The sequence below is a fragment of the Ciona intestinalis genome, unplaced genomic scaffold, assembly GCF_000224145.3.
Source record: "Ciona intestinalis unplaced genomic scaffold, KH HT000047.2, whole genome shotgun sequence".
Classification (NCBI taxonomy): domain Eukaryota; kingdom Metazoa; phylum Chordata; class Ascidiacea; order Phlebobranchia; family Cionidae; genus Ciona; species Ciona intestinalis.
The window spans coordinates 219,279-241,807 of NW_004190369.2; the positions used below are offsets into that span (position 1 = coordinate 219,279).

Consider the following 22,529-nt stretch of genomic DNA (forward strand, 5'->3'; position numbering starts at 1 on the left):
ACAAAGTAACATACATGGCAACTCGTAAGCTGGCACGAGGTGTTAAACCCGTGTGATAACGACTGTCGTTTTCCGGTCACGCGAGGATAAAGTAAGTTACATTCATTCATTCATAGCAAAGAAAAACTTTTTGAGTTAAACCACATGATATAGCACATAACACAACCAATTGAACAAACAAAACTGGTGGTAACATTTTTCTTTGCGGTCACTGTTGCAGCAGCAGACTTCGGCCGTTTGTTTACATGCGCAACCAAGGCGTAAATTCGTGCGATGACGGATTCTGTGTGCAGTGCTTTTTAATGCTTTTAGACAACGACGATAATGGTGGCGAAATTGGTTCATTTACCTCAGTTTAATTTATGAACTTTGCGGCGGGGTAAAATGGGACACGGTTAACATTTAGCCTCCTATTCGTTTTTTTAACAATTACCATCGTTATGTTAAAGTCGTAAGGAAACGGTTATATAACTGTGTAAATATTCATTGTTTACGACCCAATTGGAACAAGAAATAAGAATAAAAACATGGACCACCTTATGCTCCTATACCCCACCCTACCATACGTTTGTATTAAATCTTTCTTTATAAAGTCGTAACAAACGTATCTATTCATTATAGCTACGCTCTCTTGTTAGAAGAACATCAATGTTCGGCCGTAAACAGTGGGTCAGTTAAACAGGTGTTTTAGCCTTCGAAAGATAATTTATTTCGCCATTTTATATTTACCCTCGCTAAAATAGTTTGTCCAGTGTATACTTACTCATATCTAGTAAACCTACCAAGGGCCGCAGTAAAATTACAACTGTATGGGACACCGTATAACTTAACGTTTTACAGCCAGCGGTAAACAACGGTTTGCCCGAGTTTAGAAAGATGAGTTACGACCCAACTATGTAGATGAATAGATGATTAATGTGGCCATAAATCAGAATCAACTATTAATAAAATATGGCACGAACAACCGAACGAATACGAGGTATTAAAATATCGGTTTGGTTTAGTTTTGACATATTTTATCCTTGCGTTGATAAATCATATTAATGACAATCTTTCCTGCAGTATATGTGTCAATTTTGTAATAAGAAGTCACCACTATTTAACTTCTTACCTTTTTGGTATGTTTGGCATCCTATTCAGTTATATTTAAATCTTACCTTATTAACTCCATTAACGATTGCTCTTAGCGTTAGTTGCCTCGGCCCGTCCACTGTTTTTCCATCATCAGTTGGTCCCCATGATGCGCTGGGAATTAAACATCCAATAAAAAGTGAAACAGTCTACTGTGTAACGCAATTCATTTGTTAAAGGAAAAAGATTTATAGTAGTGTGGGTGGGGTATGATGGATACCGTTAACACATAAAGTGTTTCATGTTTTCATTTTACTCTATCGTCCAATTTTTTTGTAATTAAAGAATATTTACAGAAATAAAATAGAACCGTATCCACACGACTGTGATTATGAAATATAGTTAATTATGTTCTAACGGTCGATACCAAACATAGGCCCACCGCTAAGATATGGCGGATTGTGGTTTTTAATCCAAAGTAAAAAAGTTAAAAATAAAAACACCCAATATTTATTGCAAGTATATTATCTTGTCAAAAGGTTATGAATAAAACTACAATGAAATAGTATCAGTTAAAATCCACAGATAAGAAAACTCTTGGTAGTTGCAATTGCAGTTATTGTAGAAACTTTCATATAGAAACTTTTATAGTTTTATATTTGCAGAATTTATAAAATATCGATAAAATTTAAAAACAATTTTAGTATATATAGGAAGAAATGGTAGATACACCGCGAACAATTTACCTGCAAAAGCCATGTTATATTCCCTCTATTGTACTGTGAAGTAAGATGGGATACCACACATATTGTCTAATATATTTCCTATTCTTGTTTTTACCAATTAAAAAAGTTAATTTGGAGTCGCGGATATTATAAACGCTATAAATATTCTTTGTTTACTACCAAAAAACCATTGGCGTTCCGCATATTATATACTCAAACAGCATAGTTAAGTATATACATAATATAAAGAGTTGGCAGACATACCGCGTACATTATAATTTTCTTGGCTTTTACCTATAAATATCGATCAAGTTCGGTTTAAAAGACATCGACGCCGCTTCAATCACGTCTGTCATAAACGGCTGGTCCAACATACGTATTCCAGCTATCTTCGAATCATATGCGACCCCTACCCCGCATATACCGTTGTCTGCTACGCTGGAGACTTCACCTGCACATCGTGTTCCATGGCTGAGCAATATAAGACACCGTTAATTGACATAAACGTGTTAGAAACCATATGGGTGAGGTTATATCGAATGGTACGTCAAGGTACCCATGTTAAAGGTCAGAAGTGACTTCTTACCCTACAATTAGCACGTTATCACCTATAAGTTTTTTTTTATTTTTCTATGTATGGTTGATAATTTGGACAACCCATTAGTGATCACTGGGTTGGAGCCCGGGTTGGATGGTAATCCCAATTCACGAAAATTAAGGTGGTTTCTTAAAATAAGAAACCCGACGCGCAGCCACAACAAGTTTGTTTAATATTTAATACGCGTCAGGTCAGTTAACTCGCACAGTAGGCTAAATATAAGCCGGTAATTTCTTATCTTATTTGCGCATTTATTCTCAAGGCCCTGTTTATTTCGTTACTTGTTTTCTTTGTGGTTTAGGCAACCGCAGTACAAAGCCGTCGGGTCGTTTTGATTAACGGGTAGAATTCCAGTCGTGTTACAAATCATGTTACATCGAAAATATCATTTTACTGTGATACGCCTTCGAACGAAAACGACAGTTATCGATTGGAATTCATTAGGGTATCGATCTGCTGAAGCAGCAGGAACGAAAATTGCTTTTAAACCTTTTAATTATGGGACGGGCGAACAACGTAAATTGATTTACAATTGGAAGATTTACAATAGTCGAAAAAAATCGTTGTTTATTGGTTGTAGCACGTAAGTTGTCAAAACTGTTGCAAACAACCATATTAGTGGCAGCTACGTCGTACAGCAATCTGATTTATATATAGGTTTGGTATAACAAAAAAAAAGTTTTTCATCATTTCAAAATCCGATATTTTGTAAACTTGCAGCAAAACACGTTGTAGCTCCTATTATAATGTCCTTATATGCGATTAAAATATGAAAAAAATATTATTGTTTGTTATACTATACTTAGGACCTTATATTAGACAAAGTTGTGATGCACTGCCACACACGGTATAACTCTCCCTCGTTACTTATATATATTGAGTGATTGATTCTACTCGATAGGCACCAGGCACCCAAAATGAATAATTTGTGCGATTTTAATCTTCAGTTGTTACTCAGTGACAAATTTTAGTTCAACGGCCTTAAAAAACCTCTGTAATTGCCACAAAAACGTATCGTGTTTCGACGTTTAGGATTTAAACTGACTGTTTATTATGATAGATGCTATACACGTAAGGTTATTCACCGCATAGCTTATTTAATAAGTATTTTAAAAACTGGTACATTTAATTTTTTTCTTGAAAACTAGAAATATTAAAAATAAGTGCCTTTAAAATTACGTTTTTTCATTTTCTTAAAAACTGAAAAATACTTATTTACCACGCATAAAAATACTGGTGTTTATTTGTGTGTTTATTTCGTTTCATTTTACCTGTTGAACCAATTAAATGTGTATCTTGGGTAAGGGTAAGGATCATTGCTGCTAAAGTCGTAGCTGGCCTCTGGGCTCTGTAAAACAAACAAAACGTTAGTCAGGATATGCGTGTATATGCAAGGTGGCATTCTATTAATCTTAATCAGTGTCCATGATTTTAGTTTCGAGGCGGTCGTCTGCGTGAGATTTGCACATTCGCTTTATGCATTGTTTAATTGCTTCAGGCAACGCTCTTATGTTCTGTTTATTTACATTATCTATTCTGATATTTCGCCGGCGTTTTTGCTGTTTTTTTTGTGAGTATTTGTTCAACGGCATTCGCTGAAATGAGAAGTCATCTAACATAGCCTGTCGGTCGTTATTAGAACACCAACTCTACCTATGAACAGTCAGTTGTACCCCCACTGGTCTGTCGGAACTACCCCGTCGGCAAACTGTTTGTCCTTGTGTCTATTCTGTTCCTATAAAAGTTGAGCGATCAATGATTCCACCTGTTTATGAGTCTAAGTCTACTTGCCGCAACGTGAAAAAGTTCCTTTTGTAAAAACAGTTAACGAGCTAGTAACGCTCTGTTGGAAACGCTCGCAGTACTAGCGGTACCACATGCTTCAGTTCAACCATCCGTTACCAGCAGTCAGGGGCAAACACATTCCTAAAGGCTAATGCAAAGACAGCATATTGACAGTGTGGTAAACATTATAATGAAAGCTAAAGTGTTGAAAGGATATGTTGAAATTTTGGTCGTCAATTTCAGGAAAGGCTAACAGTATATTGTTGATTTTTTCCAGAATTCAATGCTTTGAAATGTCTTATAAAGACAGTGCTGTTGTTTTATCATGCTGTACGTTTACCAAGTACGGACCTAGTTAGTAAAGAATGCTTATTCCCACTTCGCTATGTGCAAACTTCTAATACGAAAATACTCAAAATCATCCGAAACTTTCCAAACTGTATTTTTACTTCAAGTCCTGTTGCTGATGACGTCAGCGGTACGTCATCAAGTTGAAACAGCAACGCAACCCGAGCCTTTCCGAGTTATGCTCTCCATGATGTCACGAACTGTTGTCAGGGTCAAGGGTCGTGACCCCACACGTTATATGACCACTTTCAACGTCATAGATGGGGATGTTACGTCACAATTAGTCTTCGGGTTTCCTCCAAGTTCTATGCGACCTCGTAATGTTTTGGGTAAATTTGTCTTTTTCTTTTTGGTTTATTTTTAAGTAGTTTCTGACCTGGGAGTTTTAATCGTTTGGCCGTCTGCTCAAATTTTCAGATGGGGCATTTTCTTTTATCTTGGTTCTATTTTCTGCTGCCACCTTTGTGAGCGTAAGTGTTCTTGGGCAAGACGCTTAACAGAAAACTTTCCCGGTAACTCGGTAATTTCTCGGGGAAGTTTTAATTTTTTGTAACAAATGGGTGACATTTTGGGTAACTTGGCATTTTGAGTAATTGGTACCTACTAGGTTTAGGCAAGTGTCTTTCCCAAGAACACATATATACGCCCACAATAGTAACAGCATTGACATGTACCCGGAAACGCGAGAGGCATGCGCGCCAACTCAACTGCTGTATACCACGCCAACGTTATTTCATCTTATTCTTCTCAGAACGAATGGAGTTGTTCGAATTTTCAAGAACTCAAAATGAAACTGTCCGTAAGGTCGCATTACGTCACCCGTGGCATGACGTATGGATTACGTCAGACCAGAGGCGGAGAATCAGGACTTGTTCGTTTCAAAACAATGTAAATGCTCGATGCACAGGATTGCCGTATCTCTATTTAGAAAAGTGGAATTCTACCGGAGAATGCTCTAACTCAGCAATCCAAAGACCTGGGACGGAATTTGCTGGGAAAATGAGGTTTAATCATTATTCAAGAGAAGGTGCTTTAGTAGGGCTTGTATATGTATACGCTACTGAAAGCTCTTGGCAACTTCAAGGACGGACTCAAATAAGTTTGATAAACCATGCGCTTGCTGTTGCTTCTAAGCGGGCATGGGAGGAAAGCGTTAACTTCTTATTCGAGCAACAAATTAATCGATTTCGGACTCGAAAGAAAAGGAAAACAAAGCAAGGAAGAAGACGAAGGCGTAGAAGATGTACGATCAACCCGGTTGAGATACGGGATCGACTTATCGCCAAAGTTTCGACCGAATCAATGAAGTCGAAAGTCCGCAGAGAATTGAAGATGAACCGGGCTTGCTCGCCGCACAGCAACGAGAGTAGAGTCGCCGTCGCTGCTAGAGTACCGTGGGTAACTATGGCGTATGAGGACAAGAAGTCATTACTGTGTTGTGTTGGGCACATAGTGAGATTAGAGCTACGAGAAGCGCTTATGGGCCTTGCCGATACACGATGTGTTCGAAGGAAAAAATGGGGAAAATTAAGCGAAGGTGAAAGAGCTGTTTTCCTGGACAGATACTTAACTGTAGCGTGGGTAAGACGAAGCGCAGAAGCCGACCAATGGTTGAGTTCTATTATAAGTGATACATTAGACTCAAGAACCACCACGTTATGTTTCAGTAATGAATAATGTTAATGGTTGTTTAATCACATTCGTTGGTACAGTTGTGTTCTTTTACTGGAGGTGTATATGGTCATATGAATAAATAGATAGAACGTATTTATCCTCGCTTTTTAATTTTTAACACTTATTAGGCATTTTTTTGTAAAACCAGAAAACTGTACTTCTACTGAATGAAAAGATAGCAGATCAACTTTTTTAATATCTATTTTTCCCGCTACGCATATTAAATGTTTAACGTTTACTAAACTGGTTCTTATTTATTAGTTTATAATGCAAACAAAAAACTTGTTTTGATAAGTCTAATCCAACAGCATCTTAAACTTTGAACTTGCGCCAATTTCTTGCCGTGTCATCATTCCCTTTATTACTCACAATTATAACATATAAACATGTAAATGTTATTGGACCTTATTACTCACATAGTTGTCTCGCAAGTCCGGGTGCAAATAGTCTAACCCATCGTCCATTATAGCAACAGTCACCCCCTTGCCCGTGTACCCCATGTTCCATGCAGCTTGTACGTTTAAATCTAAACCGGGTTTTCCACCGGCTTGTGCAGTGTTATTCTGAAAAATATATCAGTGCCATTGCTACTTCCAAATCATGTATAGATTATCATGAATCTACTAGACTAGAACACATGTCTTATTTAGACTATACTCAAATGTCTTATGCCGCGTTTGTTGACGTATTCATTATACGTTTTGTTTTAAATAGGTGAGACACACCAGGGGACTTCGGATTTAGGCCATATCTAGTTTTTCGTTACCCCGATGGGTTACCAACGTGCGGTTAATGTATAGGGACGTGAACACATAACCGGGTTTCCAATTTAAACCGAACTCTTCTTACATACAAATCTCCGTATACTCATTTAAAAATTAATAAATATAAACCTTGACATAAATAATAAGAAAATCGGGTTAACTTTCGTGAAATCCAAGTTAAAAACCACTGGTGAGAAACAAGCAATACTTACAATATACCATTGGTAGGGGTATAACGGGTCAAGCCCTTGATAGGCACCAACTTTAACTTTATTGTGACCACGTTTAAGTCTTCCATATCCCTCCAACTGTCGCACTTTTTGTACCTGACAAAGCATATATGATTACATCGATGGTTTGGAAATGTCGGCGTGCCAATTGAATAAATAATTAAAATCAATTTTGTTCCTGACTACGTCACCAGAAATTTGCGTGAAGATAAGAGTATGCATAGCCTACTAAAGATATCTTTATTAGGCCATGGAGTATGATAGGAACGACTGATGTAAAAAATTGTCTCGTGCCTTTTTGTTCTCAACCTTTACATTTTATTAATTCAACAATTTATAAAAAGTATGGCTTGTGCGAATTATAGAATAATAATAACCAATTTGTGGCTAAAATATACTTTTAAAGTTATTATAGTAGGGTGGGGAAAGACGTGACATCTTCAGCACATAATATCCAAATATCCTGATCAAGAAAATAAAACAAAATGTGTCCCGTCTTCCCCCATCCTACTATATCACTTTTCTGTTTTTACGTTTATATGCATATTTTTTTCATACAACGTCATACTTTAGTCTATAGAGTGTGGGCAACATGTTAACAATTATAGCAGTTGGACAAGAAAAAACTGTTTAAACTTGACTTTCAAAACGTACACTTTTTTCGTGGTATTTACGTGTATTCAAAGTAATAAATACACTTATTAACCAAAATTAACTAAAGTTTTTAAACTGCCTCTTTTAACATGCGTGTTTTCGAATTGGTAAAATTGTAATCGGTGCGTAAAAAGCTGAAACACTCCTTGTGTGTTTTATTATATTCAGTGTTGTCAATTAATAAAAGTACGAATGTACTAGTTCGTGGTGTCACCTTAAAATCGTCATACACTTAGAGTTTGCGAATATTCGTTTCGTCTGCTTGGCGAGGCATTTACCTATGTATTACTATATAGAGCTATTTACCTAAATTATGCCTGATAGCAACAACATTGAAAAAGTGCATAGACGAAGCAGTATCACAATGTTTAATATATCACGATTAGGTTTAATACAAACATAAACAGCCCTTATGTATTTCCATTTCAAACATTTCAGTTAAACAAAAACATCTTCAGTAATGTAAGAATTGAAAATCGTATCTTACGTATGGGCTGTAATGTTTGTCTTAAAAAATTATGTGTTTTATGCATTTAAATATATATACCTTTGGAGATAGGCGTAAGTTCCATATGTACCGAAGACTCGGGCTTTCCGAAGCCGAGTCCAAGGTTCGGTGTCTGAAATGGTAAAGTCCTTCGTCCCCGACGACCTGTTATAATTATATCGATTTATTGGGGAAAATCTGATGAACACTCGCGACCTATAGTGTGGTTACATTGGCGTAAATTTATGTATTAATCTCCAGCTAGAAACGTATTTTTGTGGCATTTTTTGTTTAGCTGTATAATAAAAAGTGATTTTGCAAGTATATTAATCTCTCTTACGCCATCGAGCTAATACTTAAACGTGCCCATTTTAAGTTTCAATGTGTGTTTCATGAAAACGACAAATTGGCGTATGAGCTACGACTAAACTTGCTTTTCCAATTAGAAAAGTTTGGATATTATAGGTATATTACTGTGGGGTAGGTTGGGACGCCTTTAGCACATACTACCCAATATCCCGATCATGTTTTAAACAAATGACAACGGTCTATTTTGTAATGAAATACAGTCAGAATCCGGTGCTACGAAAAGCGAAACACACATATTCAAGTCCAGCAAATTATACAACAAAGGAGATATATTGTTCAGTAAATTATACAACAAAGGAGATATAAGTCGCCTGTATAGCAGCGTCGGTCATTTAATCAAATAGAATATGAACATACATACAATCTACTGTGTGTTTTGTTTTAAACAGTTTGGACAAAGTATAATATAGAGGCACAAAATGCGTTAAGCAGAAAAGCCACAAAACCGTCTCTTCATCGCAAATAGCAAAATAAATTTGTTGAATTAAAAGTAGTTCTTTTGCTTGCGTATACCATTTTTATTTGGTACACAGGCTTCATGTCACTTATACTAAAAATATAGTACAAGACATACAATTCTTGATTTTATTTCACTGTTAGTTTGTTGCTCGCATCACATCCAGAAAGCCCATTAAGTCCTTTGTGCGACAGGACACCTCATCGCACTCGATCAGACGTATATATTTTTGCACCATTTTTTATCCTCGTGTGCTTACGAGTGACAACACTTTTCAACTTTGTGTATGATTTTTGTTTTTGATAGGGCTTATAATTTGGACAACCCATTTCATTAGTGACCACTATAGGTTGCAGCAATGTTTTTTAAGTGTCTTGCCTATAAGGACACCTACGCCGATCAGTGTTAGCACCGCCGTGTAAACAGCACATCTGCATACAACGTTTTCGACAACGAAGCAAGCAATTACGCATTAGAGACCACAGGTTGGCCTGCAGGATAAAATCAATCTTTATAAATATTTAAACATTCACATCAGTTGTTGATCGCAGTTAGACTGTGGTCAGCCATTATTACAAGGCTGGTATTTTCAACATGTATAAAGAACCTATACCTAATTGCGCCTATATCATTTTGGGGATCTTTTCATTTGCATATTGTTTTGGCTTAATAAACATTATACTGCCCTTTATTGCGTATTTCATGCGGAAAGATCAGGCATCCATTATGTATTGTAGTAATAGCAGCATACTAATTGGAATTTTAAAGAGGAAGTACGCTTTATAAATCACGGTATAGTTCGTACCTGCTCATTTAGCCCGGTTTTCTCCATCATAACATATGGCGTTCGTGACCACAATCGATTCGTTTATGTCTAACATACAACCATGACGTATGCTTATTTTCGTAATTTAATGTAACAAAAAAATGGAAATATGTTCAAAACATTTAAAATTACATATTGGAGTACGGTGTTAGCAGAAATGACGCAGTAATGCAGTGTATATGTATATACGTCAATAGATTGCGGTGCCCTCTTTTTTAATAACGACCATTTAGGTGTCGAATTTCGTGATGTTAAATCTCTGCTTTACATATTAGAATAATGTTTATGGTTATCTGCACGCAGAAGCAAGAAACACACATAATAACGGTCTATGGGAGTCGTGAGGATACGGTTTCATAATTCTTTGAATGTTCTTTGTTTACTACCAAATAGGACGAGAAAATATATTGAAAAGGTGTCCCATCTTCCCCCACCCTACTATATATCATGTGTATAATTGTGTACACATTTAAAAAAAACAGTGATAGAGTGGGTGGGGGTAAGATAAACTATGTTTTCATTTCCTTTTTTTCGTCCCATTTGGTAATAAACAACGAATAATATTATAGTCGGTTGGGGGAAGATAGGACAGCTTTAGCGCATATTATCCAAATATCCTGCATGACCGTGTTTAAACAATTACCAAATGTCTATAGAGATTTATAATCCTTGGAGTGTTCTTTGTACTACTAAGTAGAACGAGAAAATAAAATGAAAAGGTGTTCCATCTTTCCCCACCGTACTATATAACCGTATTTTTACGACTTCAAAAGAGCGTTGTCCATTGTGTAAAATTAGCAAATGGGGCATATTATGTGCAAATGGTCCCCTTTCCCGAAACACTAGGTTCAAAAGGTCAAATTAACAATGTTTAGTAACGGTTGTACATTTTCAAGTAGTCAATGAATTGTGCATTTCAAGTAGTCAATGAATTTAATGTTAGAATTGTTCAAATTCATGGCGTATTATATGTCAAAGGTATTGCCTTACATACAAGCCACCCAATATAACCTGTTTGTATTATACGAGTGCTCATTGCTTTGTTTACTGAGTAAATCTCAAGAAAGTCTAAACGCCTATTATGCAAACACACCAATCATATAGCTGGGTTTATAAAATTTTACAGCGTGCAGTATATTTCGCAAGTTTACGAAACTTTGCTGCAAGATTGGGTCTTATTACAATGACAATGCTATGCACAATGTATTTTCACTGTAATAATGGGTCGGTCGTTAGTGTATTGCATAATACTGGATGACATGTTACAACCCGCGTTTGCCGTTTTAAATCTATTGTGCCACACGGGCGATGTTTACAAAATGGTCGCCATTTTTAAGTATATTTTATACCCATTTACCGTTTAAACCCCTAATCCCTACTATATAGCCTCTACTTGCACCTGGCTAGACTTAACCTCGTGTTTTTTGATGGACTCGGACGAACACATTACTTACCATGCCTCGGTTTTCAAACCCATGTCTTGCTGCTAACCAGTCTGCATGGTCATGGTTCGAACTTGGTTCAGCTGATTTGATTGTGACCAGAAAGTCGTTCGTATAAACTCGTTTCTTTGCCGCCGAAACCAATAAAGAACCGGTTCGAATCCCAGCCAAGTCGGTGTCCCAGCTCATTAGCGTTAGGAGCAGTATATAAGACAGCGCCCTCGAAAACGACCGAGTTTGGCCGGCATAGCAGTTGTCTGCCATTCAAATAAAATGCTGCTTTAAGAATTCTTCGTTTTTTCACCGTGTTTTTAATTAATTTAAATTACAATAAAACAGCTTAACCGTTAACGTCCCTGTAAGATAATGAATTTATTTGTAAACGGAAATGTATAAAACTGCGCACCTAATACCCTTTTAACTTACGACAGTCGACCTAGGTTCTAACCGATGTTCGTTCTAACCGTCGCTTCACCCTAAGAGTGATACACCAGGTTATACAAGCTCTTCTCTGTGAGAATTTATAAATAACCATCGCATATCTTGGGCCGTCTTACGTACGCTGTACCTAATCGATAAATAACCGCAGAAAAAAATCCATTTCCTCTCAGTATTTTCCAATGACGTCAATATTATGACGTAGAAATTCTATATCTAAGCTTCCGAGTAAACATAATTGATCCGTAAAGCTTCGCCCTTTTTACTGCGGTTAACGATAAATACGCCCCTTTTATATCTAATAACTGATACAATTCTACAACTGTAATACATTATGTCAGCTGGCGCAGTAACACTATTACAATATTTGCAGCCTAAACCTTTTACATTTTTTTATCAGTTAAATAAAACGCCTTTCACGTGACACTTCTTGCGCTGTTATACCCCTAACATATGCCACGTTCGTAATTATAAAGATATTCCAGATATACCGTTCTATGTGCGACTGTAATACATTATAGTACCAGCTGTTACAGTATTTACTATCCAATACATACACGTGCGACATTGTCTTACAATCCAATTCCTATACCGTACCCTTTTATCGAACAATTTTCGCTTACCGCTTTCCCAATTATAAACACATTGAGATATACCTTCTATAAGATATCCGATAAAACTTTTCTTATTCTTTTCTGCCCTACCGCGTACGTTTCACAATATCAGTGTTGCTCCGGTAAGCTTAATTACGTCCCTGCCCGCTTATGTATTATTCATACACAAAAACTAGCCATGCGTGACGGCCTGTCGTTGCTGGTATTGTGACGTAAAATGACAATCAAAAAAGGATTAGAATACGTTCGATAGGATAGGGAATTTAAAACACTATTGATTATCTGGCACAGATGTATAAGATGTTTGCACCGTGGCCTATCGAATGTGTTTAGAATACATTCATGTGTGTGATAATACACAAACAGAGATCTATCTTCGCTACATTTATAGTACTTTGTGGCAAGATGGAATACAGTTAGCACCCAAATCCCATATTTTTTAAATCGTGTATTTAACAATTACCAGCGCTCTTTAGAGCCACGATTATATGAATTCCATCTTACCTTAACCTACTATATTGGATTTATTTAACGCCAGTTATGACCCGACTGTTCTTAATCCATATCGACAGCTCCTTTAACTTCATAGTAGGCTATAGGTACGCATAAGACAGTGTATGTTTTTTTCTTTATCGCCACATATGGTAATAAGTCAAAAATATTTACACAAAAATAACCGCATTCTCAAGATTATGAAACAGCTTTGTTGATTTTTAAAAGCACGATTATGCAATATTACGTGATCATGGTATCCATCTTTCCTCACAGTACTATAGTTTTTACCTCTTAGCCAGTAACCCCTAGCCCTAATCCTTCACTTTCCTATTCTATCGACTTTTAATTACCTTTAGTAGGTTAAAACTATTGTAGGTGTATGTGTCATTGATCAAGACACAGATAGAACTTTGCTGAAAACCAGTGATACCTTAGGAGTAGTCAGCGTTATATCCTTGTACTGCCAGGCGTTTTTTTGCAAAACGAGGAACAAGTCTATTTTAAAGATTTAATATCGTGGTGTTACTTACGCGTGTATGACCTAATAATGAAATACTGAAATGCACGATTGTAAATCAAAATGCGTAAACAAATAGCAGGTTAAAAAAACAGAATAATTTTAAGCGCAACCGTTAGCGCCGATTAGCGGTAGTAATATATGCTTACAGTCGGTCAGAAGAGGGCGGTATAAAACGTTTGGTCATGTATATATCGACGTCGGTTCATTTATATCATATTTGGCTTAAGTTATTGCATAAAAGTTGTTATTTTGGCCAAACTAAACTATTGTAAAAAAGATTGTTGGTATTGAACACACTGAAAACAAAAAGGAAATTATAAACAAAAGTATAGGAAAGATAATATTATTGCAAAATTGACGTATTCAGGCGTGTTAGTAAATGCATTTATGAAAAAAATGATAATGCTAAAGGGCATAACAAAACATACAGAATCGGGCATAAGGCTTAACAACAATATTTTTTATGGTGCTTCTCAACGATTTAGCTGTAACCAAAAAATAAAACATAAATTAACAGCAAAATGACAACCCAAATTCTAAATCTACATTTCTCACAACTTTTTTTAAGCATTCAACAAAAAAGTTTAACTTTTACAAACACAGTCAAATGCCTTATGAACTACCATAGTCACTAAACTGTGACCCCTTTTTTGGGTCACAAACCAAAGGTTGAGAAGCACTTAATTAGAGAATTTTGTTTCAGGTGTTATATTGTTGTAAAATAAGAATCCGAATTTTATTCATTACTATAAAATAAATTGAGGTCTTTGAAAACAACATTCCATGGGTTAGTTAAAGGTTTAACAACCAATCTTATTTGCTACTGCATAACTAAGAAAAAATAAAGTAACACAACAGTAACCTAAACCTTAAATTACATAATTTCATTTGATTTAAACGAGAAATATTCTAAGACTACACCGCCAATAATACAATTGCCTACAACGCAATAACAACCCACTGTAGCAGCTATAATGTCAATATAATGGGATCCTTACAATATAATGGAGTCATCACTTTTAGATAGGTTACCATTAACCGACATTTGTGTTTCAAGAAACCCTTTGACTGCTGTTCCCACGCTGTTTAAGTCAAGTAGGAAAGTGTCGTGGCCATAAATTGAATTTAACTCGTAATAAGTCACGCTGCTGTTACCTGTTAATCAATAAACACATGTGTTTAAAATTTAGTAGTGCAAATGATTATTTATTGCATGGTAGGTTGAAGTAAGATGATCCATAGTTTCATTCGCTTAAATTCTCTCATTTGGTAGTAAACAAGAATATATATACAATAACTGCTGTTTTAAAAAAAATCTGGCATTAACAGTTGATAAAAGTAATAATAATAAACAGAGCAAAGCACTATAAGTTCAAACCTGATCTTTTAAGGCCCTGTGCTAAATCCCTTTGTTGTTTAACAGGGAACAATAGATCAGTGGTTACTCCCATTACAAGCGTTGGACATTTAATGCGGGAAAGTCCGCTGCTCTCCTCATCTTCGTAAAACTCATTGATATCAAATAAATCCATAGCCTGGAACGAGAATTTCATATTAGACTGTGTATAGTAAATATGATCCACATGAAATAGAAATTGGTAAAGTTTCAACAAAGTATTACATAAGGTAGAAACTGTTGATGATGGTGCAAAAAGTTATTATGGTGGGTGGGATTCTGTAAATATTGTTATATATAAAAATTGGTTCACTTGTTTGCAGTATTGTGTTTCCATTGTAATATTCTGTTATCACACTCAATGCCAAAAAAATGAAAATGTAACTAGTCAAATCAAATAATGAAAATAGTTTTTTTTCTATGTAAAATGTTTGTTTTTTTCTGTTTAAATTGGGCGTTTGTCCTTAAAAGTAAATAGGACTGATTTGAAGATTTACTTTTAGTGTTTTAAGGCAATCACCACAAGTGTGCACAAAGGGGCATAGGCTACCAATAAAAAATAAAAATTTGTATCTTGATAGAGATGCTCAAATGTAACCTAAAGGCACTATTAAAGTTTGCCAAAACAATAAGGCTTCTCAAAAAAATTGCTTAATAAAAACCCCGCTGGAATAAAAAAAATTGGCCGTTTCAACAATGCATAGGATTTCCCATTAGAAAAAACTTCACTCAACTTTGATCGTTTCTAGTTTCTAAAATACTAAAGGGAATTCAAATTTTATTTTTGATTTTTAAGATCAAGCCCCCCCCCTCCTCTTCGAGAAGGCACAGCTGAAACAACTGTGTCTTCTCAAAGGTTGAACAAAATCTCCTGCATAGTATTTCTTATATTACGGTATTTCACCCTTTTTTGCTACGTCAGCATAACATGACCTGCCTTGGCCTTTTCTGACATTTTTTTGGATTCTATATTTAGGCTACAGAAGCATTTCATAAAAGTACGAGAGAATAAAAATATAGTGCGAATGAACTATTTAAGCAGCAAACAAACAACCATGGTTTGTTTTCCACTAAAATTTCATGAATATAGCCGAGTATAGCTGACACAATAAACATAAATGTTTTTTTGTTCTTTTACTTTGGATTATCTAGCATACCTACCTAATATACCCCCAATAAAATAAGTGACATACTGACATAGTACTAAATTGACCTCTATTTTTGTAATCAGACATAAGAAAAAATATATATACCTAACATAGAAACAACAAATTTGTTACAGTGGACTGCTTTTACAATGCCTAACATCCCTGATAACACGTTTGTCGAGTGGTCGGTCGCATTTGCAGCAATTTTTAATATATTTGACAGACTACACCTTTAACAATCATGAAAGAAATAAAAGTTGGTGCCCGGATTGTGTAACTAGTGAACCGATTGTTCGTAAAAGTTTGGAATTGATTAAAGACGATGATTCTTTCGTGTTTGTGTACTGTTCTGTTAGGGGGAGGGCTTTTTGAAAGGATAAATCCAATCCATTCCGAACCAATGACAAACTTAAGCTTAATGGTGTACCAACATTAATGAAGTGGGGATTTCCCAATGAAAAATTGGTGGAAGATCAAATAAGTGCAGATGTAATTCCTATTCTTTTTGAATAATATTGCTTTCATTATATTTATAAATAAACAATCAACTGTAGTCAAAAAAAACAAAAAAAAACAATGCCTAACATTTATAATACAATTCGGGTCATAACACAGTACACATAAATTTTTATAATGAAGTCTAACAGGAAACTGGCCTTTTATTAGTTACAATTGAACATTTTTTTATTGCAAAATAGCTTTACTGTAAAAACTGTAATAACTATTTTTGTTTTCAATTCTTTGCTTGAAAAGTCGTGAAATATAAAACATAGGATGATTTTCAGTAAACTGAATAAAAAATAAATTTTTATGCAACTATACATACCCATATGACTAATACCCCTCTTTAATGCAAAAGTAATATATCTAAGTGTAAAAAGAGTAATCTATCAGATTAAAGATTAATAAAGCTTGAGGGTAAAAATTTAAAAAAAGCATTCACCCACCTTTGATATATAAAGCAATGAGTTCGGATCGTACTTGGTTGCAAACTGTAGCCCCTGGTACTCAATGTATTGCTCAATCTCAAAGTTATGGCACAAAGAAGGCTCTTCCCCTGGCAACCTTAACCTCCCAAACCTTTTCTCCCACTCCAACCCACTTCTATACGTCATGGTTGCGATTTCTCTTGCCAGTTTCATCCCCTTAAGTGGGTACTCACCCTCATAATAATGTCCCACTTTCCAGTCTGGATCCTCCATAATACACCGACGTTGCAGATACCGCAATGCGATAGACGTGGGATGGGTTTTCGCACAACCAGAGATTGAAATGACCCTGGAAAAGATTTCATATATGGAAATGTATAAATATTTTCATTTGCCAATTGACAGAAATTGTTGCCTTAAAATATCTAAGATTTATCTGCAATTACATCTTTCTCTCCTTATACATCCGCTTCTTACCACAGTGATTAGGACAATTTACAAAAATTTACAGAAATATATAAATTAAAGCAGTGTATCATGAATATGAACATATAACATAACTTCTACTTCTAATAATCTCTTCAAATACAGTCGTAAAGATCGAATTAACAGCAAAATGACAGTCTCTAAAACACACTCTCAGTAAAAACTGGGAAATATTTAAAATAAAAGTCATATACATACACGATACACCCAACACATGCTGTCAAGTTGTCAGCTCTTAAATAAAGATAAATCTAAGGGTGGTATGCAGAAAGTGTAAGCACTGTTGATCATAATAGATCAAATATCATTGTCAGATTTAAGCGGTAGCCTATGCAGAGAGTATAATCAAAGTTGATTATCGATTATCGTCAAAACTTAAACAGCGAAATCAGCCGTTTAAATGTCTGGCAAGTCGCGGTGTGGCAAATTGGTAGTTTTCAGAGTTGGTAACGCGACATAAGAATCTTATAATAAGATTGATATCTGCAAATCCAAGTCAAATAGATTGCATGGATCATTTTTATAGGTTTTATCGAAGCCTGGGCTCTTTTAGAAAAATGCGCTTCGGATTGCAGAAGTTCGATAATCGCTTCCTCCGACTTGCTGCCACACTCTCTGTACTTTTTATACTGTTTATATTGAATACCATTCTGTTTAAGGTATAAAAACAATAAGAAATTCAATTTGGCTTTTATTAAACATTTTGTCACCATTTTACTGAGAATTGCCTTCTTCGTCGAGTAATTTTTCTCGTCCATTGTTATGTCACAAACACAGAAAAGATAAACATAGATTAGCAGAGAATCACTCATTATACTTTCCGAGTTTCCGCATACCCTTTAAGTTTTCCGCTTGTTCTGCATTTAGCTAATCCATATATTCAAGCAGAAACTCAAGAATACTTTTTGCATACCACCCGAAAACTTTAAACACAAAGATTTCTAACCTTGCTACTTTATCAGGGTAAAGACTTGACATTGCAATCGAACACATTCCACCAAGTGATGAACCAACTGCTGCATAAACCTTAAAAGTTTTTTTTTTAAAGTTGAGTTGGACCATTCTGTTTCCATAATGTGCCACAACCACAAACTAGTGGCCACTGGGTTGGAGCAAATGTCTTTCACAAGGACAGATCACCTATGGCTATCAGTATGTGTATCGATGTCAGAAGTAACTTTCGATTACGAAGCAAGTGCTTAACCGCTGAGCCATAGATTCAGTAGTTCCATAAAAGTTACCATGAAATCTACAACTTTAAATTACACTAGGTTGAAATAATTGCAGCTTGCAGTATTGCCCAAGCCTAGGGACACTGACACATTCCCGCAAGTGATAGTAGTGCTTATGGGACTATTAGACAAATGCATATTATTACAACATAAACATTAATATAGCATACCATACCTTGTCAATTCCAAGATGGGTTAATAAATGCATCTGGCTTTCCACCATGTCTTTAATGCTAACCATGGGAAAATGGGTGCCGTAATATTCTCCATTTAGGGGGTTTTTGGATGAAGGGCCTCTGTAAGACACAAAGAGAAGAAAATTCCTAACGTTAGTGAAATTTATTTTACATGGGTCCCATGATGCGGCATTCCATGGTATCTGAGATGTGATAACTATTAACTAGTGCTATTGAAATCTGGAAAGTGCTGGTTTACATATACAACTAGGCAGTTGCAATATTCAGCCTTAAACAATAAGGCAGTGCTATTATGAAACACCATCATTCTACCAGTTAAAACAGTAACCTGTGCTTTTTAATTGCCTAATTTGTAATGTTGACTTTTAGTGACCACCATTCAACACTAAAATGTGGTTTTCCTATTTTGTACAGACACCCAACAGCAGGGTGAAAACTGTTTTGGGTGGAAAACACATACTCCCGAGGACTCCCCAGTACTCCTTACTGTACGCTCATGGGTACGTTGCATAAATTTATTAAATCCCCACAAAAGTTCTTACGTTGTCCCATAGCATCCACCCAGCTGATTGGCACATATCACATAGAACTTATTTGTGTCCAAAGGCCGTCCTGGTCCAATGAATTTCTCCCACCAACCAGGCTTCATGTTGTCCTATGACAAACAATGTTAGTTTAATTAGTAGTAGGTTGACATGGCATACAGGATATGCAAACAATGACAGATGAATTTTGTGGAGTGTTATGCAACTAATTGCTCGTTTGTTTAGATGTGTATGCACCTATATGACCCATAGGATCCCTCACCTCTTGACTGGCAGCGTGTGAACTTGCAGATAGACCAGTGTAAAGCAGAATAGCATTTGTGGCATTGCTGTTTAAATTTCCCCATGTTTCGTATGCAACCTGAGAATGTAAACGATTTAAATTTTATATATCCTTGCGCAGTGTGGCAATGAGAGTCCTTACAACATGGGTGTTCTGTTTCATACACCTTGTGCCCAAAATGGTTATAACTAAATTTAAAAGCATTACTAGGTTGATCGTGTACCTCAATTTCTGGCAGGACGCCATCATTATAATAAAAATGAAAAGGCTGTTTATGATGATATGTTTTGTAACCACCCTCAATCTTATGGTATGTAGGTTCGGGTCCATCTAAAAATCTGTGAAAATAAAATTTGAAACTTGGACTTTATGCACACAGTAAAAGTAGGTCACAGGAACAAATATTTACACTAAAGCTGTTTTCTGCTAAGTCATAACTTTATTTCAGTAGGGCTAAGTAAATTTAAATAACCATACCATACACAAACGGGGTCAAAATGAATTCTGTCTTGGTTTTGTTGGGTAAAAATGACGAAGTAGTTAGGCCATATATATTAATATATATATATTTTAGGTAATAATGAAGAATTTTGGTAAAAAACAATAACATTTTCATGTTGTAGGCTATTTAAATATTCTTAAATAAATATTTATAGGTCTAGTCAAAGATATTACTGCCGCTGGTGACCAGTAAAAATTTTGGTCTCAAAATGTTCCTTACGTCTCCCTGATACTCGCTGTACAATTTTTTTTAAACAACTCAGGCATTCGTATCGAAAACTAACTTTGAAAATGCGCGAAATCGTGCTGCGTCACTGTATTTTTTACACGAGCCGTCAAAGGTTAGATAATTATGTCATAGAATGCGTATTACCACCTTCAATTTATACGTTACAGATTATGTAATTTGTTAGGTTTTTTTAGATTCAAGGGTTAGGGGTTAAAAGTAGGGACATGGTAGGGATTATGGTCGGGTTAAGGGTTAGGGCTTGGGGTTTTCCCTAGCATAAAACAGTGTGAAAAACAAGATTATAACGTTCTGTAACGTACATAATATGTCACTACTGTGACGTAACATATCGCTATCGTGATGTAATAAATCATTAACTTTACACAAGTCAGGTGAATTACGGTGCCGAAGCACGTTTTCGTGCATTTTTAAAGTTAATTTTCAGCACGAACAGCCAAGTTTTTTGAAAAAAAATATACAGCGGGTATCAGGGAGATGTAAGGAACATTTTGAAACCAAAATTTTCACTGGTCACTAGCAGCAGTATTACCCTAGTCAAAAATAGACTATTTAAGAAAACAGTTTCAATGTTACACCATACACAATGATAAATAATAGAGCTTATATAAAACCCATTTTACAACAAAACCTGCCTTGCATAATACAGGTTGTACATATCCTTTGTAAAGAATAGCATGCCACTTACATGAGAGAAAAGTAAATTTACTTTACCTCCTGTTAAGGCAAGGAAAGTTAAAATTGCTGCCTCGAAATTCCACTTCTTTTGGAGGGGTTTTAACTTGTTTTAGAACTTTATAATCCGCTTCCGACATTTTAGTAACAGACGTAATTTCGTCCACGAATTTTTCGACAACTTTACCTTGCTCTTTGGGTGTTGTGTGGACGTAAGACTTAATTTGAGAGGTTTTTAACACATTAGAAGCAGCAACAGGCTCAAACAGCTTGCTTATAACGCTTGGTTTTAACAGCGATTTAAGACTCATGTTTTTTGTGTGTCTGTGTTGACATAATAATGCGGTACAATAGTTAATTAAACGTATACGTTTACATATTTTGTTTTAATAAACCTTTAAGTTTATCGGTTCTATTACGTCGTTGGTATACAATCCTGACGCAACCGACAGCAGGTTTTTGACACAAAAATGCCTTGTCCTTACGAAGACTGGTATAAATCTACATTCTAATTATAAATTATGCGGTATATATGCTAACGAACGAGCAGTTGCATAAAGCCATACACTGGCGAGGTTCTCCGAAAAGGTTGTTAATATAAACATTTTGTTTCCTTTTACTCTTTCTTCTCGCCAAACTTTTTATCTCTGGCGTATCAGGTGAAAAACGAGTTAACCTGTCTTTTGGTACTGCAGTTCTATTCTAGTAACCACACAACAACATAGCTTTCTGACTCGGGTAAAATATGCTATTTTGTGCAAGTCACGATGACGTTGCTTGGTCTGCAATGACGCAGATGTAGTTTTATTGTATCAACCAATTTACGATAACCGTAGCCTATACTGCGATAACGCTAACAGCTTTAGAGAATAAACAGTACTAGAACAAGATGTAAACCGTTAGCACATAAAATCCAATGACTACCAATCTTGTTTTATTATATTATTAAAAACGCTCCTTCACAGTCGCCGAGGACAAGGTTATATGAACAAGTAAAAGGTACCCGGGACGTTAAAGGAGAATGAAAATATATAGGCATCCATTTTACCCAATCTACTATATTCAACACTTCGAAAAGCTCTGTATTTTTAAAAGTGATCTACAAGCTGTTTTTTTGCATATATTTCTGTTTCTGACATACTTATCCTTACGCAAATGACGCTTTCCCATCATATTATGAAGAACACATGGACAAACAAATACACGCGTTACGTGCGTGTTACAGGCGTGTCATGAGCCTGATACAAAGCGTCAGTGCACATGCTGTTAAAGGGCCTAAACACACCCCAAATGTACTTCGCTTTAATCGATAGAGTGTGTTTTTCTAATTCCAACGACACCTTACTTGTTTTAGTCGGTTCTGTATAACCAAAGATATCCAGCTTAAACACCG

General features: G+C 35.8%; 3 protein-coding genes across 3 annotated transcripts in view; all 3 read right to left on the reverse strand.

Moving 5' to 3' along the window:
* The window catches only part of cipc2 (Neuroendocrine convertase 2-like), an 18,537-nt gene extending 6,750 nt beyond the window's left edge, over window positions 1–11,787 (reverse strand). Inside the window, 7 exon segments of the mRNA NM_001135026.1 lie at window positions 1,158–1,245; window positions 2,091–2,267; window positions 3,666–3,742; window positions 6,618–6,764; window positions 7,178–7,291; window positions 8,397–8,501; window positions 11,443–11,787. Of these exon segments, the coding sequence (NP_001128498.1) occupies window positions 1,158–1,245; window positions 2,091–2,267; window positions 3,666–3,742; window positions 6,618–6,764; window positions 7,178–7,291; window positions 8,397–8,501; window positions 11,443–11,694 (960 nt within the window). The 5' untranslated portion in view covers window positions 11,695–11,787.
* LOC100175212 overlaps window positions 1–22,529 on the reverse strand; it is a gene marked incomplete at its 3' end in the record, with an annotated part of 276,802 nt that overhangs the window by 219,203 nt on the left and 35,070 nt on the right. The gene's annotated exons all lie outside the window — the stretch shown is intronic.
* Window positions 13,472–21,449, reverse strand: LOC100184437 (serine O-succinyltransferase). Its single transcript, XM_002127125.4, has 9 exons — window positions 21,176–21,449; window positions 19,937–20,051; window positions 19,693–19,791; window positions 19,428–19,540; window positions 18,864–18,984; window positions 18,403–18,482; window positions 16,989–17,319; window positions 14,876–15,032; window positions 13,472–14,652 (listed from the first exon to the last, which is right to left on the reverse strand). Exons 1-9 carry the CDS (start codon window positions 21,445–21,447, stop codon window positions 14,492–14,494), a joined length of 1,449 nt encoding a protein of 482 aa, XP_002127161.1. The 5' UTR covers window positions 21,448–21,449; the 3' UTR covers window positions 13,472–14,491.